The sequence below is a fragment of the Lithobates pipiens genome, unplaced genomic scaffold, assembly GCF_037356315.1.
Source record: "Lithobates pipiens isolate NorthernLeopardFrog02 unplaced genomic scaffold, aLitPip1_a1.2 Scaffold_27, whole genome shotgun sequence".
NCBI classification, from domain to species: domain Eukaryota; kingdom Metazoa; phylum Chordata; class Amphibia; order Anura; family Ranidae; genus Lithobates; species Lithobates pipiens.
Window position 1 is genome coordinate 205,945,820 of NW_027507788.1, and position 23,856 is coordinate 205,969,675.

Here is a 23,856-nt window from a genome sequence, read left to right on the forward strand (position 1 = left end):
CCATTTTTGGATATATTTTTTTATACATTTGTTTGGACATTCTAGCTTTTCATATACAGCAAGGAGTGTTTAAATGCTTTTTTTTTATTTGTTTGCATAGTCTAATGTATGTATTGATTACATTGGTCACATTGTAATGTGGTAAAAACGAATAAGCGCTACACTGTTTTTCACAAAATTTATTATGTCACAAGAACTAGTGTGCTCGTTGGAGGAGTCCCCCTTAAATCCTGTTCTAGCGATCTCTCACTTTCGCACTCGTTGAGAACGACAAACATGACAAATAGAGAGGATGAATCCCCCTGAAGTCCGGGAACACACTACAGTTTTTGTTTTTTTGTGAAATCCAGTGAGTTGCATGAAAATAAACCCGATAGCTCTGGTTGGAGCCACCATACGAGGTCAGTCCAGTGGTCTCCCATGCTGAGCTGTTGTGTTCAGACAGGGGGTCTGACCAAGCACCCCCCCACCATTGGCTGAGAGCGCTGATCGGGGGGACTCGATCGGCTACTGGTTTTCCCAGCATGCACGTCCAACAGTAGCCGGTCAGACAGACTTACACATGGGCCAAACGTCAGCCTTTCTGTCCCCCCCCCCAACAGCCGTGTGTACAGGGCTTAACAGGGCACAGACGACAATAAAACCTGACAGGTGTTCCAATCCTTCTCCTCCCTATTCAAAACTTTTAAAGTGCTTGTAAACCCTTACAAACCACTTTGACCTACAGGTAAGCCTAGATTAAGGCTTACCTGTAGGTCCAAGAAATATCTCCTAAACCTACACGGTTTAGGAGATATTTGCCGAAAGACAGGCACCGCTGTCTACGGCGCATGCCGCGCCGATGTCAACAGCGATATGCCGCGCGTGGCGGCTCCAGTGCGCATGCGCGGGAGTGACGTCATCGCGGCTTTGCCGAATGACAGCGGCGGAGGAGCGAGACCCACCGAGAAGATGGACGCTACTACAGGGGACAGCGGTGACATCGCTGGCTCCTGTGTCAGGTAAGTGACACATAATGGACTACTATGCGATGCATAGTAGTCCATTATGCTTTACCTTTGCAGGGAATGAAAGAGGAAGTAAACTCATCAGGGTTTACTTCCTGTTTAATAACTTGCCAATATGTGTTGTATGCATGTTTTTATGCATTTTTCTTATTCTCCAGGGAATTGCAGCGCATGAAAAACAAAAAACCCTAAACAAAACTGAAACACACACAAATGCCTAATTTTTACCAACAAAGCACAAAAATGCAAACGGCCTTATTGAATGTATTTTTTATGAGACAGACTTTTGTGTGTACCAAAAATAAAGTAAACCTGTCATGTGCGTATACAAAAAGTAACAAAACCCACAGCTATGTATCAAGCACTTTCAAATGCCATGTCCAACATGTCAAGCTGCCCGCCTGCCTTAATACTCTGCAGTAGCCCCCATAACTTGCAAGCATTAGGCAAACATGAACGGTCCCTCACCCAACCTAAAATGTTACTCTGATAAACCTTTGGCCAAGCAGTGACTTTCAGAAAATTAGCACTTGAATAAGAACCTTGGAGAGCCAGAATAAGAACCTTGGAGAGCCAGAATAAGAACCTTGGAGAGCCAGAATAAGAACCTTGGAGAGCCAGAATAAGAACCTTGGAGAGCCAGAATAAGAACCTTGGAGAGCCAGAATATGAACCTTGGAGAGCCAGAATATGAACCTTGGAGAGCCAGAATATGAACCTTGGAGAGCCAGAATATGAACCTTGGAGAGCCAGAATATGAACCTTGGAGAGCCAGAATATAAACCTTGGAGAGCCAGAATATAAACCTTGGAGAGCCAGAATATAAACCTTGGAGAGCCAGAATATGAACCTTGGAGAGCCAGAATATAAACCTTGGAGAGCCAGAATATAAACCTTGGAGAGCCAGAATATAAACCTTGGAGAGCCAGAATATAAACCTTGGAGATCCAGAATATAACAGAATAGATGGGCAGAAACACCAAAGAAGTGAAACTGCAGGACATCTAATACGTAGATAAGAAGGCACTTTTCGTGGTAGGATTACATGACAAAAGTCCTTTCATTTGTCCACCATTGTACAATGTAGCTATACAATAGTGTCACATAATATTTAACGTTTCTTACTCTCCACTCCAAATCTCCACATTACAAAATATATATATATATTTTTATGAATAGTTCCACTTTGTTGACTATTCAGAAATGCTTCATTCCTACCAGACAACTCACAGATGCCAAGTGGGGACGGCTGAGCAGACAGAATGGCTTTCGAGGATGGCAGTGGATGGCAGAGGACTGGAAAAGTCCTGAGCTGTTCTATGCACTGGGACATATAAGGAGGCAAGGGAATGTAAATGAGCTTGATGAGCTATTTTAAGGTCAGTTACACATGCCATTTGAGTTTGTCATTCACTCCTTCACAATGATGTGCCAGCCACTCGTCACGGAGAACCAGCAAAGCCTGGGCTACTAGAACACTGATGATGGGAAGCGTATTACTAGAATTTGGTACCTGTTAAAAGGAATGCAATTCATTAGCATAGAATATCCTTCACAGGATTTCAATGTTAAACCAAAGATGAAAAGGGCTTTGAAATGAGCTGTTCAAATCTCCAACAACCAAATGCGGCAAAACTGTCCGCGATTCAAAATGCTGAAGCGTGAATACAGCCTAAGCCCTTGTACACACGGTCGGAGATTCCGACAACCAAATCCGTTGGATTTTGTCCGAAACTGTTGCATACACACGGTCGGACGAAGTTGTCGGAAAATCTGATCGTTCAGAACGTGATGACGTTATTTCGTTACGACGGGACTATGTTCAGGCTAGTAGCCAATAGCTTTGATGTAGGAATTTGATCTGAGCATGCGTGGCACCTTGTCCGATCGGAATTCTCTACACATGATCGGAGTATGACCGATCGGAGCATTTTGTCGGAAAATATTTCCGGCAAGTTGGAAAATTTGGTCCGACGGATATTCTGACGGAAACAGTCCGATGGAGACCACACACAGTCGGAATATCCGACAAAACGCTCCGATCGGACACATTCCGACAATCTCTGATCGTGTGTACAGGGGCTTAGGGGATGCTGCGCTTGATCTTTGAACTTGAATACCCGTGGAAGACTAAGCCCCTGTACACACGGTCGGACATTCCGATGGACAATGTCCGAGAGAACCGTGTTGTCGGATAATCCAACAGTGTGTGGGCTCCATCGGACTGTTTCCGTCGGAGTATCCGGCGGACCAAGTTTTCCAGCTAGGCTATAAAATCTTCTGACAACATGATCCGATCGGACTTTGTCCGATCATTTGTAGAGAATTCCGATCAGACAAAGTGCCACGCATGCTCAGATCAAATTACGAGACCAAAGCTATTGGTTACTAGCCTGAACGTAGTCCCGTCGTAATGAAATAACGTCATCACGTTACTTTCTGACAACTTTGTCCGACTGTGTGTATGCAACAGTTTCTGACAAAATCCGACGGATTTGGTTGTCGGAATGTCCAACCGTGTGTACAAGGGCTAACACATATCCAACAAATGTACATTTTTCTTCTTCTTCTGTGTGTCCAATTCATCTGCATATTCTAGACCTGCTGCTCTGCTACAGACATATCCCCAACTTGATGCTTGGTAGCGGCTTCTTCATGGCTCATCTCCACCTTAGGAATGGGCATAAACAAAAGCAAAAAGTGCCACACTCCAAACCTTTGGACGTTGTATATGTTACTGCCACAGAGTGTACCGTATATACCCTGCCCAAGCATGTTGGACCCCCAAAGGCTAACTTGATTAGTGTGATTGCTCCATACTATGTTCTGGCCCACTTCAAAGAGGTACATAGTGCAGGTGGACAGCAGCACAGTACACATGTGTGATCGCAAATGGTCCCCCCGAGCAAAGAACTCTTATGGATTACCAATTGCAGAAGAAGGTAGCAGGGAGGCGATGACGTAAGCGTGCTCAGACCCGGCACAATGTAAACACGAACCAGCAGAAGAGTGGGGACAATCACTCAGGCATGGTATAAGGCAACCTCGCCTAGTTTGAGTACACCATTAGATTCTTAGAATAAGCTTTGATCGCATGGAATGCATTAGACCCCCTTTCACACTGGGGCGGTTTTCAGGCGCTACAGCGCTAAAAATAGCACCTGTGTAGCTTGACTCCTTTGTATTCAACATATTTCTTCTTCAACTTATCCCCACACAGGTATTACCGTTTGGACCAATTGCCCCTCATTACATTGTAAGCTCTTGTGTTCCTCTATATCAGGGGTCTCCAAACTTTCTAAACAAAGGGCCGGTTTACTGCCCTTCAGACTGTAGGAGGGCCGGACTGTGGCCATTGGGGGTACAAAATTTCCCATTGCCAGTGGGAGTATACAATCCCCCATCATTAGTGTCATTGGTAGGAATTGTGCCTCATCAATGGTTTCACTGGGTCCCATTGTTGGTGTCATTGGGAGGAACTGTGCCCCCATCATTCATGTCACTGGGAGGAAATGTGCTCCATCGTTGGGAGGAAATGTGCCGTTCATTGGTGTCAGTGAATAAAATAGCATCCAAAGGGCCGGATAAAAGCAAGCGAAGGGCCGCATCCGGCCCCTGGGCCACAGTTTGGAGACCACTGCTCTATATCATAAAACGGTTTGTGCTATATAAATCCTAAATAATAATGATGGTGGTGGACCTGAAAATATATATGTTCTCCATTCCCAACTTGTCAGTACTGCTGGAAATACCAAAGCCTCCTAACCCAAGACCAGCTCTACAGCAACCCTGTGTCTATGTCCCTGGTATTGATCCACTTAAAACTGGAGTGTTCAAATCTGTTGCAGCTATACATGATAGCCAATCAGCCAATAACTTCAGCTTGTTCAATTAAACTTTGACAAAAAGACCTGGAAGCTGATTGGTTTCTATGTAGAGCTGCACTAGAATTTGCACTCTCCGGTTTAACAAATCAACTAGAGCTGCAACTAACAATTAATTTGTCTGTCTACTAATCTATCGGTTATTTTTTCGATTAGTTAACGGCTATCCGATTATTTTTTTATTTTTAATGAATCTAGTGGGCTTTTTTTGATTCGCTAATTAATCCTTTGGATAACCTTGAGAGTATTGGCTGGCAGAGTATTGCATTGGCTGGCAGAGTATTGGGTATTGCAGAGTATTGGGTATTGTATTGGCAGAGTATTGGGTGGGTATGGAGGGATGGGCTGCTTCCATCCGATCTCTCCCCTCCACTGGACAAATCAGTACAGAGAGGGGAGAGAGAAACCGGCGTCATCTCATGACGCCGGTTTGTTTACAAGTGATCGCTCCGTCGGAGCGATCACATTGTAAACTCCTGGGTGTAGAAAGATGGCCCGCCGCTTCGGAGCTAGGCCGAAGCCGCGGCCTCTCCTAAGGCAGAGACCGCGGAGCACTCCGCAGATCGAGCGGGGTGACCCGTTCGGATCGGTGACGATCCGTTGCACCCCTAGGGATGGCGGCATGGAGGAGGCTTTAGAGAGGGGGACGGCGGCACGGAAGGGGAGAAGAAGAGAGGGGGACGGCGGCACGGAAGGGGAGAAGAAGAGAGGGGGACGGCGGCACGGAAGGGGAGAAGAAGAGAGGGGGACGGCGGCACGGAAGGGGAGAAGAAGAGAGGGGGACGGCGGCACGGAAGGGGAGAAGAAGAGAGGGGGACGGCGGCACGGAAGGGGAGAAGAAGAGAGGGGGACGGCGGCACGGAAGGGGAGAAGAAGAGAGGGGGACGGCGGCACGGAAGGGGAGAAGAAGAGAGGGGGACGGCGGCACGGAAGGGGAGAAGAAGAGAGGGGGACGGCGGCACGGAAGGGGAGAAGAAGAGAGGGGGACGGCGGCACGGAAGGGGAGAAGAAGAGAGGGGGACGGCGGCACGGAAGGGGAGAAGAAGAGAGGGGGACGGCGGCACGGAAGGGGAGAAGAGAGGGGGACGGCGGCACGGAAGGGGAGAAGAGAGGGGGACGGCGGCACGGAGGCCAGCGGTAGGTGCTAAGCACTGTGACACATCGACGCCCTGCACGCACGTCGACGTAATCGATTACGTCGACTCGTCGTGGCAGCTCTAAAATCAACCCCACTGCGCCTTATATCTGCAGTGTGTTGTGCTCCTGGAAACCTCAATCCATTCAACCCCAGATTCCCAAACTTCCCAAGCAAAATGTCATTCTCCACCAGATCCAGATAAGCAGCAGAGTGTCTTTGAAATTGTTCATCTGTGGCAGAATGTCACAGAACTGCTTGGCGATTATTATACAGGATTTCTAGAGCGCCAACAGTTTACGCAGCTCTTTACAATATAAGGGCAGACAGTACAGTTACAATACAATTTCCTGGACTTCCACTTCCAGCTAACAGGGAGAACCTGACTTGTGGCATTTATGCAGGCCACACATTGTTAGGACTTTGTACAAGGCACTGTATTCTGTCAGTGGCACCCGCTGCTGTCAGAATACACTGATTAGTGGCTGCAGTTGATTGGCTGCTGCATCCGCTGATCTGAAAATTTTCTAAACACGTCCCTTAAACAGAAGCCAATTAAATAATCAACTTCTCTTGATTAGGGAGAGACCAAACACTGATTGCAGTTCAGTCATTCCCTGCTGGACAGGGACGAATTTTGATCAGTGAATGGCCGGCTTTATTCAACAAACCTTAAAATGTGTAATTAAATTAAATACGTTGCTTCACATATTGCTGCAATAGTAAAACTTTCATTTCTATTTCTCACTTTTATGTACATCTTTCATGATGATCATATGAGTGAAGCCAGACATGGATCGAATCTTGGCCAGTTCAACAGGGACCTCCTAGATTTGATCCATGTATGGGGGAGGCTGCAGTGATGGTCGGCCCATAGGGGGCACAGAGGTGCCATGCCCCCCCTCCAAGCTACACATCATAAAAAAAAAGGCCCTTTAAGCGTGTGCAGGGCACCAGACACACAGCTATGGGAAGCATGTAGAGCTGGGCGAAAAAAAAACACACGCCTCGATTCATGATTTATTTATTTTATTTTTTTATGGACACCGCGCCAGTCCTGAGAAGTTTTTAGGCGACTAGGCCGAAGCCTCACCCTCACCTAAAAATTCCTGGTCGCAGCTCCTCAGGACCGGTGCAGTGTCAGCGCAGGTCCTGGTATATCTATAAAAAATAAATAAATAAATAAAAATAAAAATCAATTTGCTGAAAATTTGAATGGATTTGACCTCTCAATTCGATTCAAATCGATTTTTTCCCCAGCCCTAGAAGCATGATGTGTTTGCAATCACGTAATTGCAAACAAGAAGCTCTATTGGCACCGGGCTATGTGCGTCTATTGAATGTAATGCATGGAATGTATTAAAGGAAAACTTCACTTTTAGAAAAAAAATTAAATGCGTATTTTCTTTGCAGATAAAAAAAAAAGGGGGGTATCACGCAGTGGATTCCAATGGGCAATAAAATATAGAAGAGCAAAGGTTAAACCTGGGTGGCTAAACTAAGCCTTAAAGATAAAAAAAATGGCCTAATAAATAAAATTAATGAAACACAGGGGTCATTGTCAGCATTCCAACACTACAAGGAACGCAATAAGTAGTATAAGAACAAAATCAGGGAGGCAAAAAAATATTAAAAAAAAAAAAATATATAAAAAAAAAAAAAATAAATAAAAGTCTACAAGAGACACACACAGGAGAGTAAAGAAAATTCCAAGTTTTCTTTTAGATATATTAACAGTAAAAAAGTGAGATTCGAGCACACAGCCCACATACTAGGCTATGAAGGGAGGTTGACAAATAATAAATGACGCAAAAAGTTTATAAAAAGTCCAGTGCTCCACAATGCAATGTGTTTAGTGAAAAGACGATACTCCTACTTTTTCCACATGTAAATTCAACAATCTGTGATGCAGCTGAAATAAGCCACAATGGAGATTGCGTCACCGCTGTGCTCTATATGTGAGAAATTGTGCGCTTACTGAATCAAATTATCCCACCAAGCGATCGTATACGTGTGAATGGAAGCACCTCTGAAGACAAGTGTTCAGCCAGCTCCAGGGAATGTATCAGGCTTATGGTGCTCCTTAATCTCGTTAATCACATCGTGTGGTTGTAAAAGATAATGGAAGTTGCTCATTAATGTGTATAAAGCTTAGTTTATGTAATAAAAATTGCACTTACATCAAAAGGACGATTAATTAGAGAGACATGAAATAAAATCTTGCACGTCCGCCTGCAGTGCGGTCCACGCTAGTTGACGTCACTTTGCCAACTCCAATCCAAAAAGGGATTGCAGCTAGTAAAAAGTGACGTCACCAAGAGTGGACCGCACTGCAGGCGGCCGTGCAAGATTTTATTTCATGTCGCTCCAATTCATTTGATTCGGTAAGCGGACAATATTTCATATAAAGAGCACAGCGGTGACACTTTCCATTGTGGATTATTTCAGCTGCACCAGTTTGTTGAATTTGCATGTGGGAAGAGTTGGATTATAATATTTTCACTAAACACATTGAATTGTGGAACACTGGACTATTTATGAACTTTTTGCACCAATTATGATTTGTCATTTTTTGTAAACAGATGGGGGCCAATTAACCCCAAAAATTATATTTGATGCAATTCACTTGATACACCGCTCTAGGCAACAGGAGTTTCACTTGTCTAGTGATACTTTGCCATTTCTACATTCACTATCGTTTGATTTCGCTTGTTGCACCGGTTACCCAATTATTTATAGGCCAATACCACAGTAAAAAAACAGCCCATCTTATTTATTTTACAACATTCCCCCCTCCCCCCCCCCCCCCCACACTATTCAAGAAGTGTTTGATTGCAGCAGTTTTTTGGTTGTTGAGGTCCGCGGGCGGGGAGCTTATCGGAACCTGGAAGCCCCTTTAACAAGGGGGGCCCAGTTTCTGTCCCCCCACCTTATGTGAATTACACCCCTACCCATTCACCTAAAAAAAAAAAAAAAAAAGTGTCAAAAATAAACACATTTAAAAGAAGACTAATAAAATGTATCACGTATACAGGCATTTCATACAACAATGCAGCCACTGTAGAGCAGAAGTGGCTGCATTGTTGTATGAAATGCATGTATACGTGATACATTTTATTACCCTTTTAAAATGTTATAAAATAATTTGATATATTTTATATTTTGTAATAATCTGAATTTTTGGCACCTTAAAGAGGAAGGCCAGTTTTAAAAAAAAAAGTCAGCAGCTGCAAACACTGTAGCTGCTGACTTTTAATAAGCACACTTACCTGTCCAGGGCACCCGCGATGTCGGCCGCCCGAGGCTGACCCTTCCCTCGGCTCTCGGGTCCCGGCGCTGCCATTTTGGCTAAGGGAAACAGGCAGGAGGGGCCTTGCAGCTTCACTGCCCGTTTCCTACTGCGCATGCGTGAGTTGCGCAGCGCTTTGTGAATGGGGCGCGCTGTGTTCTGGGACACACAGTTCGCCGGAACACAGCGCGACCCATTACCCAAAAGACGCCGCACGGAGGAGAGAAGATAGAAGATCTCCGTGGAGGAGGAAGAGGCAGATTAGGACGATGTGCCTAGCAACAGGCATTTCTGGTAAGTTAAAAAAAATATATATATTACATTTTTTTTTTCTGATTTTTTTCAAATTTTTTATGTATTTTTTTTTTTTCAGGGTGGCCCTCCACTTTAAAAGTCCTGCTTTTTCCCCTCTTCAAATTGTCTTTCAATTGGGATTCGCTGCCTTTTTTTATCCCTTCACTGCCCAATCCCCAAATCTAAAGGATAACAAAGTTCACTATTTAAAAGCCTTGCATGAGTTTACCGAGATCTCCAACATACAGACTGTTCCCCCTAGTTCATGGAAGCCCCAACGTGTGTCACTCCATCCGGTGCTGAATCATAGGGTGAGGATCACAAGCCAAGAACTACCCTTATATCAGGGATCTATTAACCACTTGCCGACTGCCTATCTAGTTATTTACGTCATTATTTTGATGGCAAGATGGCCACTGCTCAGCTCTATGCCCTCGAAGGACCAGAGTGATGTCATGGCGTCACTTCCAGTTCTCGGACTTTATTTTTTTTTGTTTTCTCTTTCTTAAAGCAAAAAAGATTTTTACTTTTTTTGTTCTTTTGCTTTTAAAGTGTAAAAGGAGAGATTTGTGGTCTTTTAGACTCTAGCTGTCTCTAAAAAGGACCTGCCATGCTGCATTAACACAAGGGATGTAAACATCCCCTACGACAACAATAAAAAAGGTGATCACTTTTTTTTTTTTTTTTTTAAAAGGGACAGTATGGAAAAAAATAAATAAATGATGTCTAGTGCCCCTGCATGCAGCAGTGAACACATACGTAGAGATAGGAGGTTGCACTGGTGAAGGTGGATGGCCAGTCCTGGGTGGTGGTGAAGGGATGGCACTTCGGCAGTGCTCAGGAGAAACAGCTCTGGAAGATTATGGAAGAAAGGCGCCTCTAAGTGCAGTATTAAAAAGATTAAATTCAGAGCACAAGGGGTTAAAAAACGCTTACAGGATCGAACAATAAGGCATGTAATGTGAAGTCTTCATGCAAGTTCCTAGTCCTTCCTCGGTCTACAAGTAGAGAGCAGAGAGAGCTGTCCAGCAGATATCAGAATACTCCGATGTCATGCAGGAGCGAGGAGACAGAGGTGGCCTGGATTCCAGATTCACTCTGGAACACACAAGGCCGATGGCGTCAGTTGAGGGCGGTAACGCATTTGGAAGCACGTGCGGCTCCTTCGTCAGGCCTGCACCCATGTTTGCCAAGTGGGCCTATAAGAGGTGAGGGGGAGGAGTAAGGGGTGGAGTAATGGCTTGGTTGATGGATGACTGATGGTAGTTGGGTTGTATTGTTGGAGACATGCTGTGAGTGCAGACTAAGCAGCGATGCATGTACAGATCGATTCATCTATATATGAATAAAACTAAACTGAATTGGGGGGAGGGGAGAGGAGAGGAGAGGATTGGTGGTAAAAATAAAAAGTTGTGATCAGGGTATAAAAGCATACGCAGTATAGTGATCCGGGACACACACACATATATATATATATATATATATATATATATATATATATATATATATATATATATATATATATATATATATATATATATATATATATATATATATATATATATTAATTACAATATACACACACCAAATTCCTTAATGGGTCAGTTAAATGAGAGGTGGGTAAGGGTCTATAGTAACAGATGATGGCATGTACTAGGCTCTAGGAACCCATTAGGGTGTCATGATTCTGGTGGGTCCAGCAGTGGCGTAAGATAGATGCCAGATTAGAATAGAAACGTATTTCTTTATGTGTAACGTTGGTATTTGTGGCAGTATGTTGTATGCCAAGTCACTGTTAAGCCCCATACACAATGTCACTTTTTTCTGCTGATGATTTTTTTTCCTTCAGATTTACCAAAACCATATAATATAAGGTCAAACCTTAGGATTTTCAATGTGTACGCAATCAGGCAGGCCCTTCTACTACATGGTTTTGGTAAATCTGAAGGAAAATAAATAAATAAAATCAGCAGGAAAACGGATATTGTGTATGGGGCTTTAGCTGTGTGACTTATGCATAGTCTTATGTAGGGAGTTGGTTGTCTGGTTGCGGCACGTCAGAGGGGATAATAATGGAAAGTTCAGTTTGTATAGGATGGTGCAACAGTTTATAGTGTTTATTTCTAGCTCTTCATTTATATCTCCTGGTGGGAGTATGTCTAGGGCATTTATCCAGTAGGTTCCCCTTTGGCAGAGGCACTGGAATCTCTCTGCCTCAGAGAAACCAGCGGGGATGGATTCAATGAGCCACACTTTTAAGCCATGGGTGGATATTTGGTGGTATTATGCAAAATGTTGTGAACGCATACGTAGGTCACGCCCACATATGTAAACTGTGTTTGCACCACACATGTGAGGTATCACCACCAATGTCTAAGCCAGTGATGGTGAACCTTGGCACCCCAGATGTTTTGGAACTACATTTCCCATGATACTCAAGTACACTGCAGAGTGGATGAGCATCATGGGAAATGTAGTTCCAAAACATCTGGGGTGCCAAGGTTCACCATCACCGGTCTAAGCGAAAACAATAATTCTAGCACTAGACTTCCTCTGTAATGCTAAACTGATAACCTGTAGAAATGTTTAAATGTTTAAAGCGTTGCCTATAGAGATTTTTAAGTATCATAGTTTGGCGCCATTCCATGAGCGTGCACAATTTTAAAGCATGACATGTAGGGGTGCGTATCTTCACTGGTCTCCCGATTTGATTATGATTATCCTGTCCACAATTATATTTGCATGGGTAAAAACATTTTATTCAAAAAATTCAAGCAGTCAGATAAACTCAAATTTAGGAGGAGGAGGGGCGGCCGGGGGAGCCAGAGGCAGGAGGGGCGGCCGGGGGGGGCCAGAGGCAGGAGGGGCGGCCGGGGGGGCCAGAGGCAGGAGGGGCGGCCGGGGGGGGGGGCCAGAGGCAGGAGGGGCGGCCGGGGGGGGGGCCAGAGGCAGGAGGGGCGGCCGGGGGGGGGCCAGAGGCAGGAGGGGCGGCCGGGGGGGGGCCAGAGGCAGGAGGGATAATTGGATCAGTGACACTGGCACCCACCTGCTCTCAGTGTCACTCGATTGCCTCTCCTCCATGCTGCTCACTGTGTCTTCTCCCTTCCGATACCTCCAGTGAAGCCTCTGTTGATGTCGGGTCTCCTTGAGCTCCTACCCCTGCACTGTACAGGCTGTCAGCTAATCAGCTGACTTTCTGCTTCAGTGAAGGGGGGGGTTTATCCACCACACAGTCTCTGCCTCTGTTTCTCCTGGAGAGGCAGAACACGGAGCGCCGAATGACGTCACTAGACATCGATTCAGCCGACTCGCAGCATCGTGAACGTCCATCTAAAACACGATCCACCAATGCTGCGATTATATGCAACACCCCTAATGACACGTCAGGTATCTATTTACTCAACATAACATGTTTCATATACAATTGGGGTATCTATTATGTTTTTTTTTTTTTTTAAAGTGTATTTTAAAAAAAAACTGCATTTGAAAAAGTGCGGTGTAAAAAGCGTGTGACAACAAAAACTGCAACGACCGCCATTTTATTCTCTAGGGTCTGTGCTAAAATATAAAATGTTTGGCGTTCCAAGTAATTTTCTAAAAAAGAATACTACAACAACAAATATCAGAAAAAGGGCCTGGTCCTTAAGACACCTTTCACATTGGGGCGCTTTGCAGGCGCCATAGCGCTAAAAAATAACACCTGCAAAGTGCCCTGAAAGAGCCACTCCTGTGACTACACCGCCAGCATAGCGCTGCTGTAGCTGCGCTTTGCGGTGGTTTTAACCCTTTTGTGGGCCGCTAGCTGTAAAAGCGCCCCGCTAGTGGCCGAATAGCGCAGTGAAATTGGCAGTAAAGTGCCGCTAAAAATAGCGGGGTTTTACCGCCGGCGCACCCACCGCCCCAGTGTGAAAGGGGCCCAAATAGTTAACTCAGAGGTCAGACACTTCACCGATACACAGCACAACTTCACAAAGATACATTGTAATCTAATGTTTTAGAATATGCCAACTGTTCACTAAAAAATGCATTGTATGAAATAAATGTTATTATGATAAAAGGTGAAGGAAATTCTTGAATTTGTATCTGAGCCTCAGGGAAAAATACAATCCTAAACTCCATAGTTACATATTCTCAATCAATATAAAGCCATCCCTCCATCGTGCTCACTACTATTGCAATAAATTATGTTTATTAAAACAACAAACAAGAAATAAAAACCAATATGATCAACATAATTTAGGATCATCTGAAATGTTCACTCCGATACCGAGACGGGACAGGGGACCTTTGAGCAATACATATTTCATCTAAAGCAACCCAGAGATTCCATTTTCGCTTAATTCCCCCATCAACACAGTCCGTGTTGATGGGGAGATGCCTCTCACGGCGCCAATGTGTTCTCCCGGTAGGGGGGGCACCGGGAGCTGTCCCTGTCAGCAGAACACAATGATTACTGCTAGCAGCTATAGCCGGCGACAGTAATTGCATGTCATTTTTTTTTTTTTTTAACCAACAGGCTGGTTGTACCCAAGTCGACTGATGGATCGACTTTGCTACAATCAGCCTGCCCATATCATGGATCAAATCTTGGCTGGTCCCTGCTGAACCGCCCACATTTCGATACATGTATGGCCAGCTTAAAGGGGCTGTAAAGGTTTTGTTAAAAAAAAAAAAAAAAAAAAAAAAAAAATATGTGTGTGTGTGTGTGTGTGTGTTTTCAATTTTAGTGTTAACCCCTTCCCTGCCAATGACATTTATACAGTAATCAGCGCATTTTTTAGCATTTAGCACTGATCGCTGTATAACTGTCAATGGTCCCAAAAATGTATCAAGCGTCCGACATATCCGCCGCAATATTGCAGTCCCAATAAAAAGCGCAGATCACCGCCATTACTAAAGAAATATAATAATAAAAAAATACCATAAGTCTACCCCCTATTTTGTAGGCGCTATAACTTTAGCCCAAACCAATCAATGTACGCAAATTGCGATTCATTTTTTTTACCAAAAATATGTAGAATACATATTGGTCTAAACCGAGGAAAAAATAAAAAAACGTGTTTAATTAGAAAAATAAATAATAATAATAATCCTACATTTTTTTAACCACTTCCTCACCGGCGCACAACGATGTACGTCATCAGAATGGCGCGGGCAGGCAAATTGGCGTACAGGTACGTCCATTTGAAATTGTCGCCCTGCCATCGTGTGTGCGCGCCGCCGGCGGCGCGCATGAGCCGGTTGGCCCCCCCCCCCCCGTGATCGTCTCACAGGGAGGCTGAACTGGGAGATGCGGAAGTAAACAGCATCTCCCCGTTCTGCCTAGCAACAAGTGACACTGATCTCTGCTCCCTGTGATTGGAGCAGAGATCACTGTTCACTAACACACAGCCCAGCTCCCCCCCAGTTAGTAACACACCCCTAGGACACACTTAACCCTTACACTGCCACCCCCTGGTTAACCCCTTCACTGCCAGTGTCATTTACACAAGAATCACTGCCTTTGTATAGCACTCATTGCTGTATAAATGACAATGGTCCCAAAAATGTGTCAAAAAAAGTCTGACGTGTCCGCCATAATGTCGCAATAAAAAAAAAATAAAAAAATTAAAATGGCATAAAACTATCCCCTATTTTACAAAAATATGTAGAAGAAAAAAAAAATTTTTTTATATATTTTTATATTTATTATAGCAAAAAATAATGCTTTTTTTTTTTTTCAAAATTGAAGTTTTTTTTGTTTAAGGACCGCAGGGGTGATCAAATACCACCAAAAGAAAGCTCTATTTGTGGGGGGGAAAAAAATGAACGCCAATTTTGTTTCGGAGCCACGTCGCACAATTGTCAGTTAAAGCGACGCAGTGCCGAATTGCAAAAAGTGGTCTGGTCTTAAGCCAGCAAAATGGTTTTTCAAAATTGTTGGTCTTCTTTTGTTTATAGCGCAAAAAATAAAAACTGCAGAGGCGATCAAATACCACCAAAAGAATGCTCTATTCATGGGGAGGGGGGGAGAAGGACGTCAATTCTGTTTGGGTATAGCGTCACACGACCACGCAATAGTGCCGTATCAAAAAAAAAAAATGGCCTGGTCATTGAGTAGCCAAATCTTCCAGTGCTGAAGTGGTTAACAAACAAAACTGCACAGTGCACCGTTGCACAATTCATTTTAAATGACACCCTAATGCACCTAGCCAGCCTACTACAACACCTAGTAGCGTACCACAAAGCACAAATCTATGTGTTGTGGTGAGCGGCACTGAAGGCTACGGCTTTTCATGTCTTGAAGTAAACTGCATTTAGCCCAGGTTCCCACTGAGCTGCGGGAACGAAGCTGAACTCGCACGATTTTACTCCCGCGTGTCAGTCGCGATTTCTGCGGCAATTTTACAGACGTCATTGGAAATCGCACCTTGAAATCACAAAAAGTAGTACAGAAACTACTTTTGAAATCGGTGCGGTGACGCACCGATAAGGACGGTGCCACGACGCACCAATTAGGACAGTGCCATTGCCAGCAACTGCCGCCAATTTGACATGTCAAATCGCACCAATGTGAACCAGGGCTAAAGCATTAAAAAGTGTCTGAGACACGGAAGTACGCTCATGTACGCCCACGTGAATGCGGCCTAACTTTTTCCACACAGCTTGGAAAATTACATTTTAAAAAGCGGATTGGATGTTCCCATTGAGACACTTTGTATTTTTCATACAAAGTGTCTCAATGAGAACAGCCAATCCGCTTTTTAAACATTGTTTACAGCATCCATTCAGAAATCAGATTGGTTGCTCTGGTCTACACACTGTTCATACAAAAGCCCATAACCCTCTGAAATAAAAAAAAACGTACCTCACTCAGCCTTACCTCTAACACACCCACACACTACATAATCCAATTACCTCAGGCAACTCATTTCATTGTGTAATTAAATAAAACACCATATCACTGTTCTTGCAGTAATCACTGCTAACGAGGAAACCACCCAATCCCGCCAGGTACGTCGTCTACACAAGACTTCCAAATTACTATATATGTCCACAGCTCTGGGTTTACCTTTGATCTATACAAATGTCAGTAAAGCCACGTACACACAATCAAACAATCCGGTGGAAAATCCGCCCGTGTGTGGGCTCCGGCTGACTTTTTTTTACCCAAAACAGAAGAACAGAAGACAGCGGCCACAGAAGACCGGGCCTCCGCTTGTAAAAGAGCTGGAAGAAGGCGCGGTGGCCCGGCAAGAAGAACCGAAGAGGTGAACAAGACCCCCGAATTTCGGAAGAAGAGGGCGGCGGCGAAGAAGAAAGCCGGGCTCCTCCGCTAGTAAAAGAGCAGAAGATAGCAGAGGAGTCCGGCAAGAAGACCCCCGAAGATGGAAGAAGACTCCCGGAGCTGTGCAATAAACTATTTTAACCCTTGTGTGTTGTGTTCTTTTTTTTCACAGGTGAATGGGTAGGGGTACATTGTACCCCATACTCATTCACATAGGGTGGGGGGCCCCCTTATTAAAGGGGGCTCACGGATTCCGATAAGCCTCCCGCCCGCAGACCCCCGACAACCAATGGCCAGGGTTGTCAGGAAGAGGCCCTTGTCCTCATCAACATGGGGACAAGGTGCTTGGGGGGGGGGGGGGGGATGCGGCCGGGTAGCGTGCTCGGATAAGGGTCTGATATGGACCTGGGGGGGACCCCCACAACGTTTTTTTTTTAGCACTAGAAATAGCGCCTGAAAACAGCCTCCAATGCTGCCCAAATGTGAAAGCCCGAGTGCTTTCACACTGAGGCAGTGCGCTTGTGGGATGTTAGAAAAAGCCCTGCATGCAGCAACAACACCGTGCTCATTCAAATGAATGGACAGCGATTCGGAAGCACCGCAACACGGGTACTTTTAACCCCTTCTTCGTCCACTAGGGGGGGGGGGGTGTTAAAAGCCACCCACTAGTGTCCAAAAAACAAGCGGTGCTAACACTCGGGCGGCTCAGTGTGAAAGTAGCCTTAGTGAATGGAGACACAGCGGCTGTATGGACACAACCGCACATCAACTTTGAAAGGTGTTCCCGGGGCTGGTGTGCGTGTTTGGGGCCATAAACCCGCTCCTGTGTGCTTATCAAATTTAGTAACGTGTGGCTGTTTCCATACATCTGCTGACACTTAATTTGCATGGATGTGGCTCCTGACGTGTAAACAAATACCTCATTCACGCAGTATGGAGCTCAGTGTGCATGTGACTGAAGCTTTCCTGTGCGTTGCAGTCTTCTGGTGTTCACTTCCCTCTAGGAGAAATTTGCTGACATTTGTAAAAATAGTAGGAGGACACAATGATCCTAGAGTGAAGAAAACAGAAGAGGATCCTGACACACAGGAAGGCTTCATTCACATGGACACTGAGTTCTAAGGACGATCTCAGGCGTGTTCACACAGGCCACGTGCAGAGCCCACCAGAAAGTCGGCGCTGCGCTAATCACAGCCAGCGAGACATTGTCCTGATGTGCCGTGGAAGAGATGGGGCAATGTCTCACTGCCTGTGATTAGTGCAGTGACGACTTCCTGGCGGGCTCGGCACGTGCTAATTGTGAACATGCCGGAGCTCATCCTTACTGAAGTCCATACAGTGTGAATGAGGTGTTTACATGTCTACAGCCCGTGTTAGTGAATAGAGATGCAGCAGCTGCACGGACACTAGTGCTAGTGATGCACCAACATTTCGGCCGTCTAAAATGATCAGCTAAAAATAGGGGTTTTAGCATTTAGCGTAGGGAAAAAAAAAAAAAAAAAAGGGGGGGGGGGGGTCAATGAAGGCTGCTGTAAACGCCTGCAATTTTGCCTTGTTTGTGGTGTTTTTCATAGGTATGCAACTCAAAAAATATGCAACACAGGTGCATTTTTGATGAGTTCTTGCTTCATTTTCAATGAACTTCAATGAGGAGGTGAGTTTGATGTTTTTTTTTTGACCAAAAACGCACCATAAATGCAGCAAGCAGGATTTTTACTACAACTTCAAAAAAATGCCGATATTGGCTGACGATAAATTCACATTCAATTAAATTTATGACTGTGTCCGCCAGGGCAGCCTACCTGTGCAGGGGAAGAGAGGAGACACACCGCCGTCTGGTTTATCAGAGCGCCAGGGAACATAAAAGCTTTCATTTCAATAGCTGTATGTTCCCCGCCATGTGCCACCTTGTCTGGGGAACTTTGATAGACAGATCAACCGTCCCAGGATTGGACGGGTGATCCATCTATCCAAGTGTCCGGACAAAGAGGAGGGGCTGTATACGACGGCGCGCGGCAGGGAACACACAGCTATTGAAATGAAAACTTTTATGTTCCCCGGCGCTCTGATAAACCAGGCGGCGGCGCTCCTCTCTTCCCCTACAATGACTGGGACAATGACTCCCATACAATCCAGGCTGCTGGCGGTGCTTGCCCCCCACTCCCAGGCAGCCCACAATCGCCTGCTCGCAAAACGCAAGCGGAATTTTTGAGGGCTATTTTTATTATATTCATTGATATTGCTTGTACCTATCATGTCCATCTATCATTGATATTAAATGTTATTTATTATGGTTTCTTTGTTTACCCTATGTATTGTATATTAAGACTATGCATTATAAATCATATTTATCAGATTTATTATTGAATTCATTTTGGATCCATGGACCCCCCTTTGGGGATTGTGACACTCAATTTATAACTAGGCATTTCATAAATTATCATCAATGGTAACATGCCTCATGTAAAGTCCCATATCCATTCTTTCTTTTTTTCTGGCATACTTATATGGCAGCAGAGGCGGCTTTCCCACGCCAGACCACGTACCTAGGATGTGACCTGGCACCTCTGGGTAGGGTGCATGCGCCGCGGCTGTGCTGTGATTAGACAATACACACCAATCAGCAGGTGCTGGCCAATGGATGTCCACTGGCACCCGCTGATCAGCGAGGGGAGAGGCTGGACAGAACTTTGTAAACAAAGCAGAGCTCTGTCCTGACATGGGGGAAGTGATGGAACTGAAGTGAAAATCCATCCCTTCCCTTAGTAAAAGCAGCAGATTAAAGTATATCAGTTTTATTGCCAGGAAGTGAGTGAATGTCTTCCCATGTGAGGGATAGGCCCTTGTAGACAGTTGTCCAAGGAACAAGTATACCCATGGAAGAGTTCCTCCCTATTCATGTTCTGGGGGCAGTTCAAACGTACCCACATTTTGAATATCAGTGACAATGATGATCAGGACAATTAGCGAGAACGTCTTCCCAATAGGAAGACGTTGGTAGTCGGGGGGCATGGGATCCTGGAGATATTGGTGGTCGGCGGCCCCGGAGACCACAGCGACTGGGGCACGGGGTCCCGGAGACCACAGCGATCGGGGCGCGGGGCCCCGGAGACCACAGTGACTGGGGCGCGGGGTCCCAGAGATCACATTTCTTATTCATGTTCTGGTGGAAATTCACATTTTCCCACACTAAATATCGGATCGGTGACATTAGTGATCAGGACAATTAGAGAAGAATATCTTCCTAACGCCGTGTACACACGGTTGGACTTTCTGGCAGAAAAGGTCAGTCGGAATCATTCCATCGGATATTCAGATCATGTGTGGGCTTCATCTGACTTTTTTCTTCAAAAATTCTGATGGACCTAGAAATAGAACATGTTTTAAATCTTTCAGACAGAACCAATTCCTATCGGGGAAATCCGTCTGTATGCTGTTCCGGTGGACCAAATACGATGCAAGGGCAGCTATTGGCTACTGGCTATTGAACTTCCTTTTTCTAGTCCTGTTGTACGTCATCACCCATCGAAGCGAATGGACTCTGGTGTGATTGTGTGTAGGCAAGTCCGTTCAGTTGGAACTCCGTCGGAAAGACTGTCTGAGTTTATTCTGATGGAAAGTCTGCTCGTGTGTACGCGGCATAACAGGAAGACGTTGGCAGTCGGGGTCGTGGGATCCTGGAGACGTTGGCGGTTGGGGATGCTGGTGGTCAGGGGTCATGGAAACATTGGCGGTTGAGGTCCTGGAAAGGTCAGGGGCGTGGGGTTCAGGAGATTACAGTTCATATTCACGTTCTGATGGCAGCTCAAATTTACCCCACACTGAATATCGTGACAATGGATCAGGACAATTAAAGAGGCACAGCTATCCCAACAAGAAGACATTGGCAGTTGGGGTGTAGGGCCCCTGGAGATCACAGCAGGCTGAGTGGCCCTGTGGATGACAGCGGGGCCCCATGGAGATCACAGCAGGCTGAGTGACCCTGTGGATGACAGCGGGGCCCCATGGAGATCACAGCAGGCTGAGTGACCCTGTGGATGACAGTGGGGCCCCATGGAGATCACAGCAGGCTGAGTGACCCTGTGGATGACAGTGGGGCCCCATGGAGATCACAGCAGGCTGAGTGACCCTGTGGATGACAGTGGGGCCCCATGGAGATCACAGCAGGCTGAGTGACCCTGTGGATGACAGTGGGGCCCCATGGAGATCACAGCAGGCTGAGTGACCCTGTGGATGACAGTGGGGCCCCATGGAGATCACAGCAGGCTGAGTGACCCTGTGGATGACAGCGGGGCCCCATGGAGATCACAGCAGGCTGAGTGACCCTGTGGATGACAGCGGGGCCCCATGGAGATCACAGCAGGCTGAGTGACCCTGTGGATGACAGTGGGGCCCCATGGAGATCACAGCAGGCTGAGTGACCCTGTGGATGACAGTGGGGCCCCATGGAGATCACAGCAGGCTGAGTGGCCCTGTGGATGACAGTGGGGCCCCATGGAGATCACAGCAGGCTGAGTGACCCTGTGGATGACAGTGGGGCCCCATGGAGATCACAGCAGGCTGAGTGACCCTGTGGATGACAGTGGGGCCCCATGGAGATCACAGCAGGCTGAGTGACCCTGTGGATGACAGTGGGGCCCCATGGAGATCACAGCAGGCTGAGTGACCCTGTGGATGACAGCGGGGCCCCATGGAGATCACAGCAGGCTGAGTGACCCTGTGGATGACAGCGGGGCCCCATGGAGATCACAGCAGGCTGAGTGACCCTGTGGATGACAGTGGGGCCCCATGGAGATCACAGCAGGCTGAGTGACCCTGTGGATGACAGTGGGGCCCCATGGAGATCACAGCAGGCTGAGTGGCCCTGTGGATGACAGTGGGGCCCCATGGAGATCACAGCAGGCTGAGTGGCCCTGTGGATGACAGTGGGGCCCCATGGAGATCACAGCAGGCTGAGTGACCCTGTGGATGACAGTGGGGCCCCATGGAGATCACAGCAGGCTGAGTGACCCTGTGGATGACAGTGGGGCCCCATGGAGATCACAGCAGGCTGAGTGACCCTGTGGATGACAGCGGGGCCCCATGGAGATCACAGCAGGCTGAGTGACCCTGTGGATGACAGCGGGGCCCCATGGAGATCACAGCAGGCTGAGTGACCCTGTGGATGACAGTGGGGCCCCATGATGATCACAGCAGGCTGAGTGACCCTGTGGATGACAGTGGGGCCCCATGATGATCACAGCAGGCTGAGTGACCCTGTGGATGACAGCGGGGCCCCTGGACATCACAATGGGGTCCCCCAGCGATCACAGCAGGCTGAGTGGCCCTGTGGATGACAGTGGGGCCCCATGGAGATCACAGCAGGCTGTGGGGCCCCCATGGAGATCACAGAGGGCCCAGGTTCCTGAAGACAGGCGGTCTATAAATAAAGTGCAGATGGAGGACAGGAAAAGTTTCCACTGTCCCGGGCCTGGGCTGTCCCTGTGCGGGGAGGGTGCCCGGCAGTGTCAGGGGGTGATCCGGGTACACAGTGACGGGCTCCGGTGCCGCACTTCCTCTCCCCTATAACTCCCCCCAACCCATTTCCTTCGCTCCCCTCCCCCTCACCGTGCTGTGCGGGCTCCTCTCGCCGTCCTCATCCGGTTGCCGGGTCGGTGCCATGTTATTGCCGACCGTGACACCTCGTGCTCGGGACTCCCCGGACATCTCCGGAGCGCGTCCCACCGACACGCCCACCCCGCCAGGACAGAACACCCCCGATACGAGCGGCCCTGCCCACCTCCATTCATTTGTCCCCCGGAGCGATCTCTGGCCGGGGTCTCGTGACGTCACCGGCGTGCCGTGCTCGGTGGAAGAACCATACATAGAGATCCTTAGATCTCCTCTGTAATGTTATGTAATACAAAGGAGCTTATACATTAAAAGTGTCCCAGTCAGAACTTTCCCTTCTGTCAATAACAACCAATCAGATTCGCACTTATTTTTTGTGGAGTTGAAAGTAAAAGAAGAAGTCTGATTGGTTGATATGGGCAATGAGAGCCATCCAAAGATTAGCCTGTTTTTTTTCCTGCTTCTATTTATGGTGGAGATCTTTACCTAGATCAATGGAGATCAACTCCAGTCCTCAAGTACCCCCAACAGCAGTGGCGGCTGGTGCTCAAAATGTTTGGGGGGTGCAAACTGAAAAATTCTGAGAAAAAAAACATCAATTGCCACAACTGTACCATCAAACACAGCCACAGTGCCCATCATTTGCAGCCTCGCTGTGCCCATTAATTGCAGCCTCTTTGTGCCCATCAATTGCAGCCTCAATGTGCCATCAAACACAACCACTGTGCCCATCAATTGCCACCACTGTGCCGTCAAACACAACCACTGTGCCCATCAATTGCCACCACTGTGCCATATCAAATGCTGCCACTGTAACATCAATTGTCGCCACTGTGCCATCAAACACAACCACTGTGCCCATCAATTGCCGCCACTTTGCCATATCAAATGCTGCCACTGCGACATCAATTGTCGCCACTGTGCCATCAAACACAGCGACTGTGCCCATCAATTGCCGACTCTGTGCCCATCAATTGTCGCCACTGTGCCATCAATTGCTGCCACTGTGCCCATCAAACGCTTCCACTGTGCCATCAAGTGCTGCCACTGTGCCCATCAAACACAGCCACTGTGCCATATCAAATGCTGCCAGTGTGCCCCCCACCCACCTTCTGTACTTACCCTCTCTCTGTGGCGGTGGGACAGCTCCTATGTGTCTTCTCCCACCCTCTCTTCCCATTCTCTGCTGTGATTGGACGCCTGATAGGTGGTGACGTAAAAGAAGTACGTCGGGACTATAAACGGGCCAGTAGCCAATAGCTTTCACCTCGTAATTTATACTGAGCATGCGTGGCACTTTGTGCGTCGGATTTGTCTGCACACGATCGGAATTTAAACAATCGGATTTTGTTGTCGGAAAAGTTTAGATC

General features: G+C 46.7%; 1 protein-coding gene across 1 annotated transcript in view; it reads right to left on the reverse strand.

Moving 5' to 3' along the window:
* Positions 1 to 22,629, reverse strand: part of USP28 (ubiquitin specific peptidase 28) — a gene marked incomplete in the record, with an annotated part of 144,235 nt that extends 121,606 nt beyond the window's left edge. The window contains 1 exon segment of the mRNA XM_077458138.1: positions 22,484 to 22,629. Within this exon segment, the coding sequence (XP_077314264.1) occupies positions 22,484 to 22,582 (99 nt within the window).
* Between the last annotated feature and the right edge of the window lie 1,227 nt (positions 22,630 to 23,856).